The sequence below is a fragment of the Emydura macquarii genome, unplaced genomic scaffold (assembly GCF_026122565.2).
Source record: "Emydura macquarii macquarii isolate MOO-44397 ecotype Brisbane River unplaced genomic scaffold, CSIRO-AGI_Emac_v2 contig_1146, whole genome shotgun sequence".
Classification (NCBI taxonomy): Eukaryota; Metazoa; Chordata; order Testudines; family Chelidae; genus Emydura; species Emydura macquarii.
In genome coordinates this window covers 21,560,507-21,581,132 of record NW_027131283.1, presented here as the reverse complement: position 1 = coordinate 21,581,132, position 20,626 = coordinate 21,560,507, and the positions used below count along the sequence as shown (strand labels likewise).

The window sequence follows — 20,626 nt, the reverse complement described above, 5'->3', positions numbered from 1 at the left end:
TCCACCAGGCCTTTCAGTGAAAATGAGGTATGCTAACTGTGTTAAATAAAGGCACCATATGCTACTTTGGGATGTACAAGTACTAGCAGTGGCCATCTCTATTTTACAAGAAGGCTTGTGACTTCTTAAATGGATGCAGCTCTTATTTATTATCCATATCTTCATCACCTCAGACTGGCATACTGTAGTTCATTCCATTTGTGGCTACACCTGAAATCCATTTGGAAACTTTAGATACTTGAGAAAGGGACAGCCCACTTGGTGGTGCTCCCTGCCAGGAGAGCAATACTATAGTTCTTTGTCATGTGCACTGGTTTCCAGTTCTTTCTGAGTGCAATTTAAGGTGGCATGTATGACTTTGAAATCACTACAGTCATTGGATCATATCCAACGTTGAGACTCTCCTTGCAATTATTGAGATCAGTGGGCACCTTGATCTAATAGTCTACTGGTTTTAAACAAGAGGGGATTGATGACAGGCACTTTTTAGTGGGGTGGCCTGTTGGTCTCAGTGCTTGGAATGAATTCTATTGCAGTCTGTTGACTGTTAGGCCTGCAGACTGTTGACTGTTAGTGACGCCAGTACTTTCTCCTAAACTTTTAAGAGAGGGTTGGGTTTAGCAAAGATGTATGGAGAATAAAGTATCATGTTCCTAATGCTTGCTTATGTAAACTTGTGATTCAGAGACCAAACTTGATTCAAGGTCTGTTGAAGATATTTTTATATTGCCTTTAGGTATTTACAAAAAGCAATAGTCCATAAGTGTTTCGGGCACCATTAAATACGGATGCTCTCCACTTTCTCTGCCCCTGTGTTCAAGTTGTTTTAGGGAATCGGGGTTTTTTATTCCTATCCTGCCAAATTCATGAGACAAATTTGATTTTTAAATTAAAATGAAAATGTATACAAAAATTGCCAGTCTATTAACAGCTGTTAGTATGCAGCTATCAAACACATGGGCTTGATTGCTAGTATTCTGTATGTGCCTTCCTGTCTCTGAAGCAACAACTAAATTTATTTTAACAAGGAGACAATCTAGCAGTTCTGATTAAAGTAGCCTTTAATATTTTCATTAAAGTTTAATTAGACTAGAATGCTGGGTGTGACTAGTGATAGGTTTGGAAATGTACTCCTGAAAAGCACAAAAGAGGGAAGAGAACTCTTCATTTGAATAATTTTCCCTAAGCACTGTGGTTTTTATTAAGTTGAAAATGTCATAAAAATGGTTTAAACACTATGGATGAAACCCTGGTCCCATTGAAGTCAACAGCAAAACTTCCATTGACTTAAGAGGCCAGGAACTCTGTGTATGGCTGGGATTTTCAAGCAAGCCCATGGGAGATAGGTGTCCAATTCCTCCTGAAATTTGAGCTTTTAAAACTGCTTTTAAAAGCCTTCAGGAAAAGAATGAAAGTTACTTATTGAAAAACTCGTATCCTTGTCTAATGTGGCAGCAGATTTTAGTTTGTTGCTACTTTTATTTTTGGTTGAAGATCTTAAATAGGATGGATTAAAATAGCTCTTTAATCCTAACAAAGTTGATCTATAGTGCCTTAATTTTTAGATCATTCCTACTAATGGTGTTGAGAGCCAAAAAGCATAATGTTGAAACAGCGCACAATAATATTTTATTGTTACATTTCTAGCATAACCTGTGACCATGACGACTGAAGTTGGCCCAGAGACTGAAGTAAAGAAGGAATCTGAGCAGCTGGGGGCAGATGCAGCCAAGGAAAAACCTGAGGAAACAACAGAGAGTCAGGAAAATATAAAGTCTGAAAAGACTCTCTCTGAAGAGGCACATGGTTCTCCATCTTCCCCAGCACTTGCTAGCCAAAGCAGCCCAAGCAGCCAGAAAAAGGAAAAAGATCTATCTGAAGGCAAGGGAATCTCTCGCTTTATCCCCCCATGGCTTAAGAAACAAAAATCATATAGCTTGGTGGAGCCCAAAGATGAAGCCAAGAAGAAAGTTGTAGAGGAAGGACAGGCAGTGGAGAAGAGTGAATGTCAACTCCCAGAGGAGGTGGCTCAGCCAGAGGGAAACTTAGAAAAAGCAACAGCTGAGAGTCAACAGGAGGCTAAAGCAGATGATAAGGAGGAGGAGAAGCATTCTGTTAGCAGTGCTGACACACAGGTATGTGTGGAAAGATAATACATAATTAATAAAAATGTTACTGGCTAGTCAGTGGACCAGACTTATTGCTGGTGTAACTTCTCTGAAGTCCATGCCATGTATTGAAATTATACCAGGGATTAATATGGCTCACTGTATTTTTGTACAGTGTTTTCACTTGGGCTGACTGTGCCATGCCACTGAGGGTATGTCTCCACAGCAAAGAAAACCACTCCACAGCAGCAAGTTTCAGAGCCCAGTTCCTCAGACATGGGTTCATGGGGCTTGCACTGTGAAGTTCTGAGCTCCAGACCAAGCTGGAATGTGTATATAGTTATTGTTAACACTGTAGCACAAACCCTGTGAGCCCAACTCAACAAACTCGCTGCTATGGGGTGACTTGTTTTTTTTTTTCTCTGCGTAAACGTACTCTTAGTCATTTAAGCAATTCATTTATTTTCTGTAGTTATTTTTCTGAGTCCTGAGGGTCCCAATTATGTTGTGCTACGCTTCACTCTTTCCTTCTGTCAAGGCTTGCATTATGGCTATTGTCTTTATTTCTTGCTGCCTGGATGTTGGTGTTGAAATGTGAGGCAGCATCTATCCTGTACATGCTCCTCTCCTCTGCAATGCTCCAAAGTCTTGACTTCGAGGAGTCAGATGTCACTCCTTAAATTCAAACCTATATCACTCGTATGGCTTAAGTTTTTCTGAAATGTTGTCCTTTCTCATTATATTTTGAGTTGCTTTAAAAAAAACCCAACTTATTTTGATTCCTATAGGGAGACTGGTTGCCTCCTTTAAAATTTTAACAGCAAGGATCTGTATTTCAGTATTGTTTCCCAAAGGGGAAAACTTAAAACTATGTATTATGCATTCAAAGCACACTAGCTGGGAGCACAACTTTAATGGATAGTTATAAGAATAATTAATTTATTACTGATGTACAGAAAAGAAGAATTTTTTTTCAACTTAATCCCAAAAGGGTTGGATTTGTTATTGCATTAAACTACATCTTTCTTACAGCCTGCTAAAGAAGACAGTAAGGAGACTGAAGTAGAGAAAGTTTCTGAAGAACAAGAAGAAAAACAAAAAGTAGAAGGGAAAAGGGAGACCAAAGAGGTGCAGACAACTGAAATCAAAATGGAGAAAGCTCCTAAGAAGATTAAAACTGTGCAATGTAAAGTGATGCTCCTGGATGGCACCGAATACAGCTGTGACCTAGAGGTAAGGCAGCAAGCCATATATAAAGGGATCTTTCTCTGTAGAAAGACAGCAATGAGTACAGTATGTTTTCACTGAGTGAGTTAATGAATGCATGTTTGTTTTTGGTAAATGCAGTGAGTTAATTACAATGTCAGATTCACATTGCTATAGTTAAAGGTCAGTTAATATTTCCATTTTAAACCCCTTCAGGACTTCTCAGTTCAGCCATAAAATAGTACTCTGAGCAGCAGTTTAACAAATAAGATACAAATTCAGCAACAACAACAACAACATTCTTTTGGGTAAATTGATCTCTTTTGGCAACTGAGCCTGCCCCCCCTGCCCTGAGGAGTAAAGATTTTTTTTTCAAGACACTGTCTTAAAACAGTGTTTTGTACTTAAAACAGTGTTTTGATTTAAAATAAGTGTTTGTGGTTAAACTTTCTAGTTTGGCTTAATTTTATTTTTTAGAATTATTTCATGGGTGTAATAAAGAAAAACTGACAGTGTGCTAACTGGTTTAATTGTGTGATTTAATGCAGATTGCTACTGATTTAATTTACGAATCTAATCCTCCCTGTAGCTTCCTGCTTTATTCCTTCACATCTTAAATCTTTGTTTTAGATTTTTTGCAAAATGTATGCTTATTTCCCTATTTAAAATGGCCTTAAAATACTGACAAAAGCAGGAAATGCTAAGGTAAAAAAGGAAAAGTAGATGTTATTTTTTCTAATACTTGTGCATTCTTTTTCATATTTACTGCCAGACTGAGTAAAAGTGATGTCTACAATAAATACAGCAGAAATCAATTTAGATTTTCAGTTGTAGTTAAAAACATTTATATTACATAAAGAAAGAAAAAAAATTAAATAGGATTCTGGCCTTGAGGAGTTATATTCTTAATAAAAGTCAGACCACAGGGGACATTGAATAAACAGTTTTGCACCACAACGTTACAGGTCTTTAATCCTGGGTGTGGTAGGACTACATGTGTGCTTGTGTGGATATCTTTTTTTAAATTTTTGTTCATATGCTGCTTTATATTTTGGAATAGTAAATGTTAAAATTTTTTAGGCCTTATGCAATCTCTTGAGGTATTTCTCAGCTTATCCTCCTTACACAAAACTCTCAATTAGCAGCTCTGTTTACCTCAAGGGAAGTTAATTTAGGTTAGTATGGAAAATGCCATGTGTAAACACACATGGTAGATAGATGTTTCAGAAAAGTGCAGAACTGATTGTTCTTCTTCAGTGATTGCAAATGTCCATTCCACTGTGGGAAGGGTGTTCTCCAGTGCACAGTTGTATGAGAGTATTCTTCCCTTAGTGGTACCTGCCAGGGCAGCAGCACAAGTGCTCTTTGCTGCCTCATCCGGTCATAAAGGGCGGTGCTAAACCCAGCCCTCCTCAGTTCCTTCCTATTGCCTGATTGTTGGAGCTCCCTTTCCTTGCTTTTGCAAGTCTTTTAATCTATCATGTAAATAGTGCCTGTTTTTCTTTTCTGTGTAGTTTAATTAGTTAGTGTACTTTACAAAAAATTGTTTGTTTTGTTTTGGCTCCAGCACCTAATCTGGGTACTTTAGCAGCTGAAGGGCTTTAAGCACCACTCCATTGAGGATGGTGCAGCCAAACTTAAATATCTTCTTCTGGAATCAGTGCTATGTCCTCCTTCTGAACCATCTATCTTGGTCAAGGCACTGAAGGCCTCTATGTCAGTTAATAGTGCACCTCAAATGTGACTGGTAGTGAGAAGCAGATTAGTGTTGCTGGTACCAAAGACGAGGCACTGTAAATCAGAATCAGTACAAGATCATTCAAGCAGGGAGATTGTTCGAGCTTTTCTAAAGACTCGAGTGTGTGCTCAAAGAGGAGGCATTCTACAGAGCATAACTCTAAGCAACAGTGTTCAGTGGTTCCAGAGCCCAGTATGGGCCTGTTGAGACAGACTCCTGGCGTACCATCATCAGAATCTCCTTGTGCTCTGGTACCGCAGTGTGCTTTACCAGTTCTGAGGTGTTTGAGGCTAAGAGAGAGTAATTGAGCCTCTTGATACTACCATCACTGGCAGTTCAGGATTCTCACTTGGCACCAGCACCCAACACACTGGTGTTAGCTGCTTCACTTCCACATTGTGCAGATCCAGTGGATTCAATGGCTAGTGTATAGATTAAGATAGTCTCGGGGAAAGCGACAGGTGATCACCCCGGCTGTCCTTTCTTCAGAGTCTGAATTTTCACCAGTACCAATGGGTATGGCCCTGCCATGGTCACAAGAAGAGAATTTAGGGTAGCAGACTGTTGTATATTGATCTTCTTAGAGAGACAATGGACCTAATATATCTGGAATTGCCAGGAGAGGGCTGCACAGTGCAAAATGTATGTTTTTTGGGGGAGAGATCTGGGAATGTTGGGGTCACCCTGCAAGTGGTAACCAAGGCTGCTGGAAGCCAGTGTGTGGCTGGTGTTTGTTGACAGGTTACTGTGGTCAGAGTTGCTGGACCTAGGCTGTGGCTAAACACAAACACTCAGAGTGTGACCAGCATGCTGGCAGACTGTTTGTGTGTGGCCCAGGTGGGAGCTACAGCAGGAAAGCATTGTAATGCACACGGGTTTGCAGGGCAGGGGTGACACAGCCTTTCACTTGTCTGGATTGCACCCTGGAATGTCATACTCTAGACATCCACCCAAAGGAGATCCAGGAAAAGTCCCACAGGATTGTGGACATCTTGTCATCAGTGGCTGTGGCTAGGATAGCTCTGCCTATTAATGATGCTGTTTTAAAGCTCACAAAGTTCTTTGGTAGACACCAGCTTCCCTGCTACCAACTGCAAAAAGGGTGGAAAGGAGGTACTGCATCCCCTCTCAGCGGTTCAAACCTCTCTATAATCCTCTCCCTCTAGGCTCCCTGGTCATGTAAGCAGACAATGAGGGAGAGGGGGAGAGGGAGAGGGAGGGGGGGGGGACACGGACGGACGGACGGTCACCAGGTATCAACCCTGAAGAACAAAGAGGCCAAAAAGCTGGACTTACTTGGATGGAAGCTTTATTCCACATGTAGGTTACAGCTTTGTATGACAAACGAGCAAGATTTGTTGAGGCACTACGATTTTTCCCTGTGGGATACCAGTTCAAAGACTAACTCCCAGATAATGTGAAACAGAAGTTTGATATTGATCAAGGAGGGCAAGTTGGTTGCCAGAAAGGCTCTGCAGGCTTGTCTGTCTGCAGCAGATTCTGCAGCTCGTGGCATGGCCTCTGCCATCACTATGAGGTCATGGTTACAATCTTCTGACCTCCCTTCAGTGGTTCAGCAAAGAATCCAGGGCCTCCTATCTGAAGGGCAATCACTCTTCTAGGCAAAAATTCATGAGGCTCTGCATAGTGTCAAAGACTCTAGAAGCATCCCTAAAGTCCCTGGGCATTTACACCCTAGCAGTGAAGCAGAAGGCCTTCCATCCTCACCATTCACAGCGATTTCAGAGTTTCCCCCTTGAGCCTTGGACCTGCCAACAAGGAGGAGAGGTTACAGAAGACATCCTCCACAGTCTTCTGCTTCTGCAGCTGCTGGTTCATCAAGGCAGGCAGCTTCCTCCAAGAGCTCATTTTGACATGCTGATTGAGAGATGACTACCAGTTCTAAGAGAGCTATCTTTTTCTTCCCCAATTTTTGCAAATCACTGGTTCCATGTCTGTTGTGCTTGGTCCCACATCACAGCAGATTGGTGGGTTCTAAGCATGGTGCAACTGGGATACACACTCCAATTTATTTCCTACCCCTCCATCCTTCTTCTCCATCCTCATTCAGGGACCTCTCTCATGAGACCATGTTACTGCAAGAAATACAATTGCTTCTTATAGGAGGTTTAGAAGAGGGTCCCTCTTTTTGTTCAAGGGAAAGGAGTTCTACTCCTGATCCCGAAAGCAAAAGGGGATCTCAGGCTTATTTTAGACCTAAAAGAGTTAAATAACTTCCTAAAAGAATTGAAATTCTGGATGGTCATTCTCTGTCTTTATTCCTTCCCTGCAGCCAGGACTAGTATGCTGCTTTCAACCTAAAGGGTGCTTACTTTCATGTGACGTTTCATCAGCGCCTCAGAACATTTCTAAGATTCACTCTCATTTGTTGTCATCAGTTGACCATGCTTCCCATTAGTCTCTCAGCTGCCCTGTGTGTATTTACAAAGCATGTGGTGGTGGTGGCAGTTTTCCTTTTGAAGGTCAGGCATCCACGTCTTCCCTTACCTGGACTACTGGTTGATAAGAGATCAATCCAGGTTGCAGATGTTAACTAGTGTAAACATAATCCTATTCATGCTCGATGCGTTCAGCCTGCTGATCAACACAGAAATCAGTCCGATCTCTGGTACAAAAAATACAATTTGTTCGGGTGGTCCTGGACGCTACAATGGTCAGGGCCTTACTACTCAGAAACAGAAATTAATTAAAATGGCACAATGTCAGAGATCAGCATAGATATTTAAATAAGAAAGTCAATTACTTTAGCATACCTCTTACAAAAATTAAAAAATGTAGGACATGAGCAGACATTTACTATAAAACCATTTAAATCTATGTCAACTTATTTCTGCACTTAAAAGTATATAAATATTCTGCATACTGTACTATTTACCACAAGGATGATAGTAAAAGCCTTTAGAAAGCTGCTTCACAAGGTAACTGACATTTACGAAACTGCTATCTTCAAAGGGTTTTAATACTTCAAGGTGTTACTAGTCCTTTGAGTCCTCTAATGTTTCATACTTGACTAAATTATGTTTTGAATTCTCTTTTATGAAGTACTGTCTGGTATCTGGAAAATATAGATGTTTTTAAATTACTTTCTTATTGTTTAAAAACAACGACAAAATAACCCCCCACATCCAGCCAAATGGATTTTAAACACATTTGCTCAAAAAGATACACAAAAACAGCTTCTCTCTGACTGAGATTCTAAGTCAAGTTTCAGCCTGGAGCAGATTTTCATGGTTGAATTATTGGAAACTGTTGTTCTTTGCAATTCATACTACACTGTAAGCAATCTATTGTAATGTTTTGTTTACATTAAGCTACTGTTTGTATAAGGAAATATTCCTTACTGGTAGAGAAAGAAAGATGAGCAGTTATTTGTGAAATTAATTACTTCAATGAGAGCAATATTGACCTGATCCTTTGAATGTGGGTTTTTTACATCATGTTCCCTTACACTTAAACAAAAAACAAACAAAACCTCTCTTCATATTCAAGCTGTGGTTTTATTAATATATTTAGTACTTTTTTTTTTAACTTTTTTTTTGCTTTCTTTTCTTGCTTTGGGCTTAGAATTACTCTTTCATTTCCACAACATTGAAATAAAATAATCTGGGTTTGTGTTACTTTGCATGGAGCGAGGGAGAGAACAAAAATGATCAGAGAATCATAAAATTCATTAAATTCAAGCTTCATTTGTTTTAATGATGTAGATAATTTCTCCCTCCCCTCTTCTGTTAGGTAGCTATCACCACCATAAGCAGATGATAAAACTGAAGTAAGAATTCATCTACTGCTGAGATGAAAGCAACTCTCTTCTTGCTAATGTGAAATGATACATTTCTCATAAGTGAATGCTGCAGCAGCCTGTGTGGCTGGCTGGTATCCTATTTTCTGATAGCATTATTTAGTTGATAAAGAGCTATATAATCACAATGAAAACTTGAAATTTGAGCTCGGTTATCATGTGTCATTTTATTGTTGAAATTGTAGCTAAGTCACATGTGGCATTTTGTACTAGTTAGCGAATGTTTGTTAGACCAGTGTGCATTCCTTTCAGAATCAGGTAAAAATAAATAAATAACAAATAAATAAAATACTGCTGCATTACTGTCGATCTATAATCCTTTTATAGTCGTAAAAGCTTTTTACTTTGCTGGCTTGATCCAGTGCTCATCAATGAATGATTGGTGGAATCTGTGTGCTCTAGCATGAGAAAAGCCTGGGGATATGGGTTGGGAAAAGGATGGAAACAACATACCAGAATAAAGCTGCAACCAGCTATTGTAGTTCATATGAATAATTGTATATTGCATTACTCTGTGGATGCCTATTCCAGAGCTTAGCTACCCTTATAGCTAGGAAGTTTTTCCTAATATCTAACCTAAATCTCCACTGCTGCAGATTAAGCCCATTTTTTTTTACCTCCCTCCCTGCACACTGACTCCTTTCTTACCAGCCCATTCTTTCCTGCATTGCCCCAGCAACCCACCATATTTCCCCTCACTGCTCCAGCATCCCATCTTCCCCACTACTGCTCAGACTCCCTCCCACTGCCACTGCTCCAGCTCCTCTTAATATTCTTTGCAACATATCTATTCCTCTGATCAAGCCCCTTGCATGAACACCAGCTCCCCTCTTCTCCATGCCCCTGTAAGGTTGGAGGTGGGAAAGTTGTGGAGCTGTGAGAAATGTATGTAATCCCTAAAGGCAGAAATGTGGAGTTGCAGAGTCCCTACCTCAAACCTGGGCTACTAGTGTATGGGGAAGGGGTTCTACACCACATCAGTCTGCAGTATCGGAGGTCCAGAGAGGTTTGTAAAATGGGGCATTCTTCTTGATGTTATGTTCTCAGCTGAATGATCAGATCCCATAGATGTGAATATAATCTGAAATGGTAGTAATGAAAGGTTTGAACTTGCTCTGTTCATCTCAGTGAGTGTTTTCATCCCCGCTCCCATGGCTCCAATGCTAATGGGCCTGTGCAACATAGAGTATGTGCGTTTTCGGTTCCTCAGCACTGTGTACTTGTGCCATACTCTGAACATGCTCATTCCCAGCACCCCATTCTGGTCTCAGCACTGTGGGGGTATGTGTTTTGAAGGGTGGATGGAAATAAGGGTATGGAGGTGGGGAAGTTTGGGGGGCATTGCTGAAACCCTCCTACATCTTCTCCCCACTGCACAGCTCTGACCTACTCTTTTTCTCCCCACGCTCTCTTACACTGCTCTGACATTCTCTATCCTTCTAGAAGAAGCTGCCTTGGGGGCAGAGGAAGAGTGTGAGCCAGGAGCTATTCTTCAGTGCTGGAAGGAGCAAGGGGAGGGGAGGGAGTTCTGTATTCATTGCCGTGCTTTGGGGAGTAGTGGATGTAAGGGGAGCCCCTGAGTCTCCCTCTCTTGGCATGCTGGAGCAGCCATGGGGAAGAATTGTCGGGGGATTTGTTTGTGAACTTTCCTTCTTCCAGGTATGTCTCTAGAGGAGAAGGTACTGAAATTTCCCTCTTAAATTCAGCTCTGTCAGCACTTCTGAGCTCCCAGAAAACAAAGATCTGTTTTGAGGACAATCCCCTATTTGTTGAGGGATCATAGAAAAACTTTTTTGGAAACTTAGTTTTTCATAAAAAAAAAATCTAGTCTCTGAACTAGGTTTCCAAAAACATAGTGTTTGGATGATCCTTTACAGTAATAAGAGTAGTCATCTAAGAGTGTGCTGGCCCTGCGATTGCTATGCCAGAGCTCAGGCCAAAGGGGCAGATCCTGCACCTTTCCAACCCCACATCCCTTGCATGGCTCCAGCAGTCTCCGATTTCCCCTCATTGCTCCAACTATTCATATTCCCTATGTCTCCACCAAAAAAGTTACAATAATCTGAAAATGTTATGAGCAGCTCACACTAGGGAGGCTGTATATCAAAATTTCCATGACCAAGTGAGCCAGCAACTTGCTTTCCTTTTGATCACGTTAATTTCTATTGCTTAGGAAATAGTTTAGGTGATTACATTATCCTAATTGCTTACTCTTTCATCTTCCCTTCATTTAATTTAATGCTAATTTATTTGACAATACTTCTTGAGTAAAATCAGTCTGCATGTGGGTTTTTAGAGCACTTTGATAAACCACAAACAGTGGTTTGAGGGTAAAACTTCTAAAGGGACCCCCTGTTGAATGCACGCAGAAAGCAAGGAACATGTACAATACTCCTTCCCTGAAAACTGCCCAGGATAGGGCTTAAACTCAGTGCATGGGAGAGGTCAGGTTCAATAACCACAATATGTTACCTGGAGCCACTCCCCAGCACTCTCTGCTACTTCCTTTCTTGTTCACCATGGACACCACCACCAATCCTACCTCTCACTCAGCCTGTAATCTGGGGGTCATCTGAGTCAGATCTCTCTTAAATCCTTACATCCAGGCTATATCTAACTCTTGCAGAGTCTTTCTGCATAACATCTCTAAGATATGGCCTTTACTATCCATCCACACAGCTAAAACTTTCATTTAATGCTAAAGTGAGAGGGGCTGAGCGCTGCAGAGACAATGGTTTTGAGGAGACTTTGGACTGGAGGGTCTGCTGGTGTCATCCTGCAAGGAGTAAGCAGTCTCATGGAAGCCAGGGTAAGGTTGTTGTGCTGTAAGCACGCTTTTGGTGTCAGGGCTTTAACCCAAAGCTTCAAGCACAGAAGCACCCAGGGTTACAGGTTTGAATCCGCGCTCTGGAGCAGAGACTTGAATTCCAGGCCTTTCTGCCTCCCACGTGAGCATCCTACCCACCAGGCTATATAGACCATTGTGGGATGGGTTTCTCTAAGTCTCTCCTGTGCTGTTCCACTTTGTATAAAATACATAATTATTCATTGGGCCAAAGAGAGAGAGACTTAATAGCCTGGTGATTAAGGCACTCATTGGGGAGATGGAAGATGTGCATTTAAATCCCTCATCTGAATCAGACAGTTCAAATTCAGATCCATCTCTGAGGTGAGTTAGAATGCTCAGCTGGATTGAGATTTGAGTTCAAGTCTCTCATCTCCAGAGTGAGGATTCAAACCTGGATCTCCCCCATTCCAGACAACTACTCTAACCAGTGGGCTAACGGTTATGGGCAGATAGGTGCGCACACACTTTTCTGAAGCTGGGTTTTTCAGTTTGCTGGCAAATTCCAGATACTTTAGTAACTGAACTGCATGTTATTTCTGTGGGTTTGTTGGATGAACTGAAAAATATGTTTGCAAAGCTCTAATTAAAACCCAGCTACTGGTGGAGAATTACAATAGACTTTTCTTTTATAAAGGAAATGTTTACAGTTTGTCAGGACAAGTATTTGGTGATCCTGTGTGTGTCTCACTAATCATAATGGGTGTAAGTATAACTTATTTTTTTCCAGTGCTACTAGAGTTACTACAGTGTGTGAATGGGTTGAATTATATGATGGGTTGAGGTGTTATCTGAACTAATTACATGGCTATTTCTATTAGCAGAGGGCAACATTGGTGATATTGTTTGAGAACATGACAATACCTTACATGGAGAAAAAGCTAGTTTCTGGGATTATGTGAAGGCTGTCTGAGTTGATAAAGTAATTCACAGTCTGAGAGTGTCCTTAAGGGCATGATTTAGCTGTTGTAATGGAAAAGGGGGAGCATCTTTTAGCTTTTACCAGGTCTGCGGTGTTGGGTTTTAGCAAACTCTCTCTCTTGTTGGAATTGATCTGCAGCTGACTGTCTTTCCCCCAGAAAAACTCCAGTTATGGTAATATGTCGGGGTGAGGGACATGTGATTTTTGCTGTAGTGGAGTGCCAATGTGTCTATATGGCCATGCCACTGAGATATAGTGTCTCACCAGAGCTTCCACATGTTGGCTTTACAGTAGAGAGAGCTTTTGTGAGGGAAGCTCTAGAATTTTACTGGGTCCATGAGCTCATGAGTGTTTACTCCACAGTGACCAGTGTAGTGTGTTAGCAGTTGGTTTCTATTCCCTCTCATCTCATCATGCAATGGGGTAATTTTGCATTAGCTCTTTTTATTTATGAGCGTAAGCAATAGCATAGAGATAGGTCTTGCAATTGGAGAGTATAAATCTTACCACTTTCAGATCTTCCTGATTCCTTCAGGAAAGGAGTTCCACAAAGTGGGCCAATTGCCAGGAAAGTTCTCTCTTGATCTCATGAATCCTAAGGGCTATCTACACAAAGTTGCAATGGTCTGACTTAAGATGCAGTTTTAAACAGATTTTGTTAAATCAGTGCAAAAGGCTGAGTAATTGCTCTTATTTCCATTTAAACCATCTCATTTTAGTTTAGCTTAAAGCAAGTGGTTTAAACTGAACTGAAATAAGTCACTCTTAAATTGAAATGAGAGTTCTGTGGCACTTTAAAGACTAACAAATTTAATATTTGTAGACATAAGCTTTCGAGAGACTTAGCTCTCTTCTTCAGATGCAGTACTACAGAAAATAGGTAACACAGAGGTATCTTATAGGTATTACTGCATCTGAAGAAGAGCGCTAAGTCTCTCGAAAGCTTATGTCTACAAATATTAAATTTGTTAGTCTTTAAAGTGCCACAGAACTCTCGTTGTCTTTGCTGTATACAGACTAACACGGCTAGCCCTCTGGAATTAAATTGAAATGAATGTCTACACAGGGATGTGTAGTGGTTGAAAACAACTTATGTTAAACTGGTGCAACTTCCAAGTGTAGACAAGGCTTTACTTGTACTGTGGATCAATATGGAATCAAAGCCCTCTCTTCATGAATGCATGGGCATATTTCTATGTGGTACACAGATACCATACTATGCACTTTAGAAATGCACTGGCATATCTTTCAGAATACATCTAATCCTGTTTACTCTCCATTATGAGCTGTTATATTCTCTATCTGTAGCATTTCTAAATGACTCACTGAACGGTGCATAGATACAAATAATAATTTGATCTTGAATTCAGCCAAAGGCTAAATATATTTAAAGAAGCTTATGTGTAATGGATCTAAGAACAGAATTTGATGGCTTAAAGGTTTTTTTAAAAGGATTTGCTATAGAAATAAAAGCTCCTCTTTTTCTCTTTTAAGTTGTCATGGGAATACCAACATTGGAAATGAATTGTAGAAGACATTTTTTGAATAATTTAGTTTTTATAACAGAATATAAATGTAGTTTAAATGCATTATGCGCATAACCGTGTTGTAGGATTTAATTAAAATAATGCTTGTGCTTTTTTAAAATATTGATGTGCTTCTGAAGATTGGCTAGCTAAATCCGTTATATACTTGCTCTTAAATGTTGCTGTGTCATTTGTTGGCACATAGCAGCCTCCCCTGAGTAGTAATAAAAGTAACATTTGGTTACAAAAAGGGAAGCTTTCATTTGCTAGAGGGTACAGATTGTACCTGAGATTCTGTTTCTGAGAGTATGAGACCAAGTCTACACTATAAACTTACATTGGTACAACTATGTTGCTCAGGGGTGTGAAAAATCCACAGTTATATCGACCTAATCCCTGATGTAGACAACACTATGTCGATGGGAAGGCTTCTGTCAACATAGCCGCCACTTCTTGTGGAGGTGGATTAACTATGACAATGGGAGAAGTAGTATCATCTTTACTGAAGTCCTACAGCATCGCAGCTGCACTACTGCAGCATTTTAAGCATAGATCTGCCCTTAGACAAGCAAATATTTTTTTTATCAAGTGACAATATGTATTAAAACGTTTTTAAACTAAAGCCTGTCACAAACACTTAGCAAGCTCGTTGCAAGTGTAGCAGATAAACTGTGGTGTAATGGCTGTTCTTCCATAGTTCTTAATTTGAATCTTTCCCGCTTCATCAAATGTGGCTTGGAGTCTGAACAGGACTCCGCCATCACTGTCTACGCTGGACCACGACTATTTGCATTTCCTCTGTGTTATGTCTCCTAAATTTTCCTTCTCTAAGTAATGTTTGATGGAGGGATTATTTCAGTTGGCCCCCTTATATTTTCCTCAAGCTGCCCAATGGCACACCTGTCAGGCAGATGTTCTGACTTTTTCTTAATATATGCCCCAAATGTTTCCATCTTCTTTTCTGGGTAACTTTGGAGATAGGAATTATTGAACTCTGACGGATCATGGCATTCATTATAAATCAGTTCTGTTTAATATCTAGTATTTCCCTGAAGTATTTGCATTCTAAGGCATTTAGATGTCTGTCTATATCTTTGATGAATTTCCAGCTTTCACATCTATATATTAAGGTAAAAATAACATTTTTTTGAGGATTCATAGTTTTGTAGTTAAATTGTAGATTTTCAATGACTAAATCTTGTAAAACTGGTGAATGCAGCTTCTGTCTTGCCATCCATGACATTATTTCTTTCTGGATATCTCTCCTGGCTTGTGTGGTGCTAAAGTATCTGAATTGACTCACATCTTGTATTCTTCTAACATGATGCTTGAATTGGCAACTGCTGGGGTTCTCTACAGATTTTTGCAGAACTGTAAAGCAGCTACCTATAGTTCAATCACATCTTCACTCAGCTCTATTCCTTAGTACTAGGCACCATATCTGATGCCTGGTAGAGCTGCCTGATGTCATTATGAGCACCCACCTCTGGGTCATTAATTACTGCTTATGAATCATCAAAGAGGATACATGTGGACAGTCACTCGAAGAGAGAACAGTTACTTACCATACAATAACTATGGTTCTTAAAGATGTTGTCCCTGTCTATTCCATGATCCACCCTCTGTCCCCATTACTACAGAGTCCTAGTCATATGGATTCCATTTTGGCAAAGGAACTGGAGAGCAGTTGTGTCCACCCAGTTCTTTATTCCCTTGGCTATGGAGGACCTGAGGAATGCAGGGCACAGAAGTGTTCCAAACAGACACTGCTATTCAAAAAGATTCTGATCTCATGCACCTGGGGCACATCCACATATATTCAACTTCTGGTGTGCATGACACAGGTTAAAGAACCACTGTTACTGTAAGGGAATTTTATTTTTACTTCATGGGTATATTTGTGTGGAAATAATTATGAGCCCCGGTACCAGGCACAGTTCTTCTAGTCTTTCACCATTCTGATCTGGGGAGCCAAAAGTACCTTTTGTCATTTTGCCTGGAGATTATTTTGAGCGAAGACCGTCAGTTTGACAAGACAGTGGTGGCTTTTTTAATGTGCTTTCAGGAACAGCTAAGACAAGTCTCTTCCCCAAGGTTTTTACAGCCTAAATTTAAACATGACCTGGCAAATAAGGCTGTGGGGGGAAGAAGAGTGAGGGCTCTATTAAGAAGATAACACCATTATTTAGTTTTCACTAATGGTATCTTGATGTTTTTGTCAAACTTATAACCAGATTAATTGACTCTGTGCCGGTAGATGGTATGATAGTTTTTAGGAGGGTTTTGACAGGTGGGAGTTGTGGCTTGGCAAAGAGGGTTTGGAAGACTATTCCATGCAGAAGGGATGGGATGCACTTGGACAAAGTGGAATGAAGGAACATCAAGGCTCAATTTATTAGCAAAGTAGAGGAAGGGGTTGGTTGGGAGGAAAATGCATCGAGAGATAAAGTAAGAAGATATAGACAGGAAAAGGGTGTAAGGTTCTGAAAGTGAGAACAAGAAGTTTGAAATGGATATACAGAGCAATAGTAAAACAGGGGAGGAATTTAGAGGGGGTGACATGGTTTGCACAAAAGGAAAGAGAGACTTAAAACAGTAGCATTTTGGACAGACTGGAGTCAAACCATGTGGGTATCAAGAAGATGGAGAAAGTGGTTTCAGTATTTAAGGCAAGAAATTATTAGGGTGTGAGTAGATGACTTTTTAAAAAATATTTAAGTATGATCTTTTCAGACTGCTGTACCCCTTTCAGGAATTTGATTTGTCTTTCGTATCCCAAGTTCCACCTCACTTTAAAACTACTTGCTTACAAAATCAGGCATAAAAATGAAAAAGTTTCACAGCACACTATTACTGAAAAATTGCTTTCTTCCTCATTTTGTCTGTATGAAATTTTAGTTTGTACTGACCTCACTAGTGCTTTTTATGTAGCCTGATGTAAAACTAGGCAAATATCTAGATGAGTTGATGTATCCCCTGAAAGACTTATGCATATCCTCAGGAACATGCATACCCCTGGTTTAGAACCACTAATCTACTTTACCAAAAAAGGACACTAAAGTTCAAAGATTGTTGCAAAAGAAGATGGGGTGTATATACAAAATATGCGCACCCACAGAAAATATTAACATTATATTAATATTAAGTATTTGTTTTAACCTTAAAACTATTATAGATGTTGTTAACAATATCCATATGTTCTCAAAAACGCCTCACAGTAATATGAAAAAAGCTCTCTCTTAATAGTTCAACTTCTGAAGAAACAGGACTTGAAGCAAACTTCAGATGTTATACAGTTTAAAATGTCACATTTTCACTGAAAGCAATTTAAATTCAATTATAGGCATAACACAATGTAAAGTTAACAGAAAAAGAGAAATTCTTCAAAATGGTTGTGGTGAAAGATTTTAGTAGCACTTTCCAAGTGCTTTAAATAGAGATGACTGAGCTTGTGTGCTTATATGAGTAATTAAATTTTATAAATGTTAAAGGAATGAAACAATTTAGTTTTGTGGTTAAGTATTTGTAATACTTGGGAGATGTGAATGTATAGCCATTGGGGTTTAGTAGTTTTGGGGGATGTGAGTGGGTAGATGGGGCGGTGAGGGAGAGGAGTGTTAAAATGCATGAGGTAACATCTATGAACTAGAATTGGAACTATTCCCTTGATGCATTGTGACCAATACCCTTCCTGGTAATTGAATTGTGTGAACTCAAGTGTAAGTGCATATTCTTTTTAGGATGATCCAAATGTCATTCTTGTTTTGAGAATAGAAAGCTTGCTTCTTGTAGTACTGCAGACTCTCGAGCAGGAGAAGGCAGTGCCTTATTGCTGTTGTAAATCATTTTTGAGAGATTTTATTTATTTTAAGTGTAATTTGTGCACACTCTAATAGAGGATAGGATAATTTCAATATGATATAAAGTGCTGGCTATATAATAACTGTTAATTTGAAACAAATGAACATTGTTGGACTTTTTTCATATACTGAGACACTCTTCTAATTAATTTTTTATGACAAAAGGCATTTAAAAGATGCCTGCATGACCATATTTTATGCACGTATGAACAACTTAATGTATTGGACTTGATCTAAGTGTGCTTTTTCTCTCTCTACCCTAGGAAGGTCTAAATTTTTAAAAAGATGCTGAATTTACAAAAAAAAACAACAAAAAGAACCCCTCTGAACTGAATTTGACATAAAGGTTAAAATTAGTTTGAAAAATATCACCCATAAGCCTAGGAAAACAGCAGACAGGAACACTGAGGTATAATTAAGAATATGCCAACTTTATCTTTAAAGGTCTTCATTTATAACTCAACCTTATGAGCTAGTGGTCTCATCCTAGTTCTTGAGCCTTTATTACAGCTACTTAGCTGGGCGTGTAATAAAAATAGACTTGTTTGCTCAAAATAAGAGAGCAGGTTAATAAAAATAATTTGTTCTTTGAGTGCTTGCATTATGTCCATTATACTGTAAGTGTGCATGCATCTTGTGCACTGGTGCCGGAGCATTTCCCTAGCGGTACCTGTATGGGTGGCCCTGCTCACCATCGAACTCCTTGTGCTCCAAAGCAAGGGCAGAAAGGCTGGAACCGCACCCCTCTTTCAACTCCTTCCTACTGCTGGTGGTCGTAGTGTTTGTGTTCCCTGTAAACAAAACGTTATCAACTTGGTTATACACAGTGATACTTTTTTTCACTGCTTGATGCTTAAGTTTTTATTTTATTTCAAATTTTACTACATGGCCATTTTTCCATTCAGCAGGGCCTCTGGGCCTCACACGGCATGGGGGGACCCTCATCTGTCAAACTTCGTTCCAGCTGCAGAGAACCTATGCCCATCAATGACCCCCATTGATGCTGTGTCAAGTGCTTGGGTGAGGGTTGTGTTAGAGATTGGTGCTCCATTTGTCGTGATTTCAAAACCAGGAAAAAGAATTTGAGGGATGAATGTCTCCATCACATCTGGATAGATGCTGCTCTTAGACTGGCTTTGAAATCTCCTCGATTGTCCAAGAGATGGTCTTTGACCCCTTCCCAAAGTTCTCCACCAGCTTTGTCTGCAGACAAGAACCACAGGAGATCACCAGGACCATCGTCTTCAAGACCCAAGCATCAGAGCAGTCCTGGCCTCAGAAACACATGAAGAAATCTGCATCAGGCTCTTTGAAGTCCAGAGTGCAAGACTCCAGAAGGTCGTTCTGGTACCAACTGTAGAGTGTGCCCTTCAACTCATTGCTCCCCAGAATTGACTCATAAAGTTGTTGATTCCAGGGACCAGTGAAACCTTCTACCTCTTTGGTGACAATAAAGCAGTCGTCCTTGCTCACTGTGAGACAGCTGTCCATGTCTGTTCTGAGAATGCCAGAGGTCTGTGCTGTGGCCAGGGATGTCTTTTTGCCTGTTGGTACTGCCATCACCATTGCTTCAGGGCAAAGACCCTTATCTGTCACCAGCTCAGATGCTGAGATCATCAGCACTTATTCTGGGGCCACCAGCATCGGGCTTGGTACTACCACCTTCCACCTCTTCTTGATCAATACTGGCTCGTCCAGGCTGTACGTTATTGGCAGCTAAAAAGCCGTCCGTGCTTCCCTCACTGCTGCATCACATGCACATCTTAGCTCTCTGTCAATGAGGACCCCTCCCAGTACCATATCACCTTGAATCTCAGAATACTTCAGTTCCTCATTGGACTGTAAGGGAGGGTCTCGGGTATCAATACAGGGAGTCCAGAGCTTCCTGATCCTGTTACTGCACTCACCAATGTGGGTTTGCGAATAGCTCAACCAGATTAAAATTCTTGGGCCAGGCATGCCTGGGCCCTGGTACATACTAGTCCCCCAATGGCCCTATTGGATGCCCTGGGGGATACCTCCAGCATTCAGATCTACATTACTGATAGATTCCTCAGGAGGGATCTGTCCTTTGCAGATAGCAAGAGACCCATGATGGTCAGTACTGCTCACCTTTTGAACTCTCAAGCCCAGGATTTACCTATTCTGCTCCAGACCTGCAGCCTGCCTTAGCTCCCAATACTGTTGCTGTGGTTCCATCTCATTTGCTTCTGCTTCATGTAGCCTCCACATCACCTGGCAAGGTTCTGGCAGCAGAGATGATATCTCTAATACCGAATGACTTTAAAGCATATGAGGAGCTTCTCAGGAGACTGGCAGCTTCTCTGGGCAGTCAGATGAAGCTAATGGAGGAGAATACCTACAAGCTGATTGACATTTTCCATCCCCGTGTGGCAGAAAAGGTAACCCTGCTTATAAATGAGGCCATTATGCAGCCAATCAAAACACTGGCTGTGGCAGAGACTGTCTCTACAGTGTCTCTACAGTGGTCAGGTGGACAGGACCCTCTCACTCCTGGAAGAACCAAGACCTACACTTCTCATGAAGACATCAAGTCCCTCCTCCTTGAAAGAGGTTATAACTCCACCAGGGGAGCTGGCC

At 40.5% G+C, this 20,626-nt stretch overlaps 1 protein-coding gene across 7 annotated transcripts in view; it reads left to right on the top strand.

Moving 5' to 3' along the window:
- Window positions 1-20,626, top strand: part of EPB41L2 (erythrocyte membrane protein band 4.1 like 2) — a 236,451-nt gene that overhangs the window by 88,175 nt on the left and 127,650 nt on the right. For all 7 annotated transcript variants that reach the window (XM_067546743.1, XM_067546742.1, XM_067546739.1 and 4 more), the window contains exons 2-3: window positions 1,648-2,135; window positions 3,141-3,341. In XM_067546743.1, coding sequence (XP_067402844.1) covers window positions 1,662-2,135; window positions 3,141-3,341 — 675 coding nt within the window. In that variant the 5' untranslated portion in view covers window positions 1,648-1,661. The remainder of the gene's footprint in view (window positions 1-1,647; window positions 2,136-3,140; window positions 3,342-20,626) is intronic.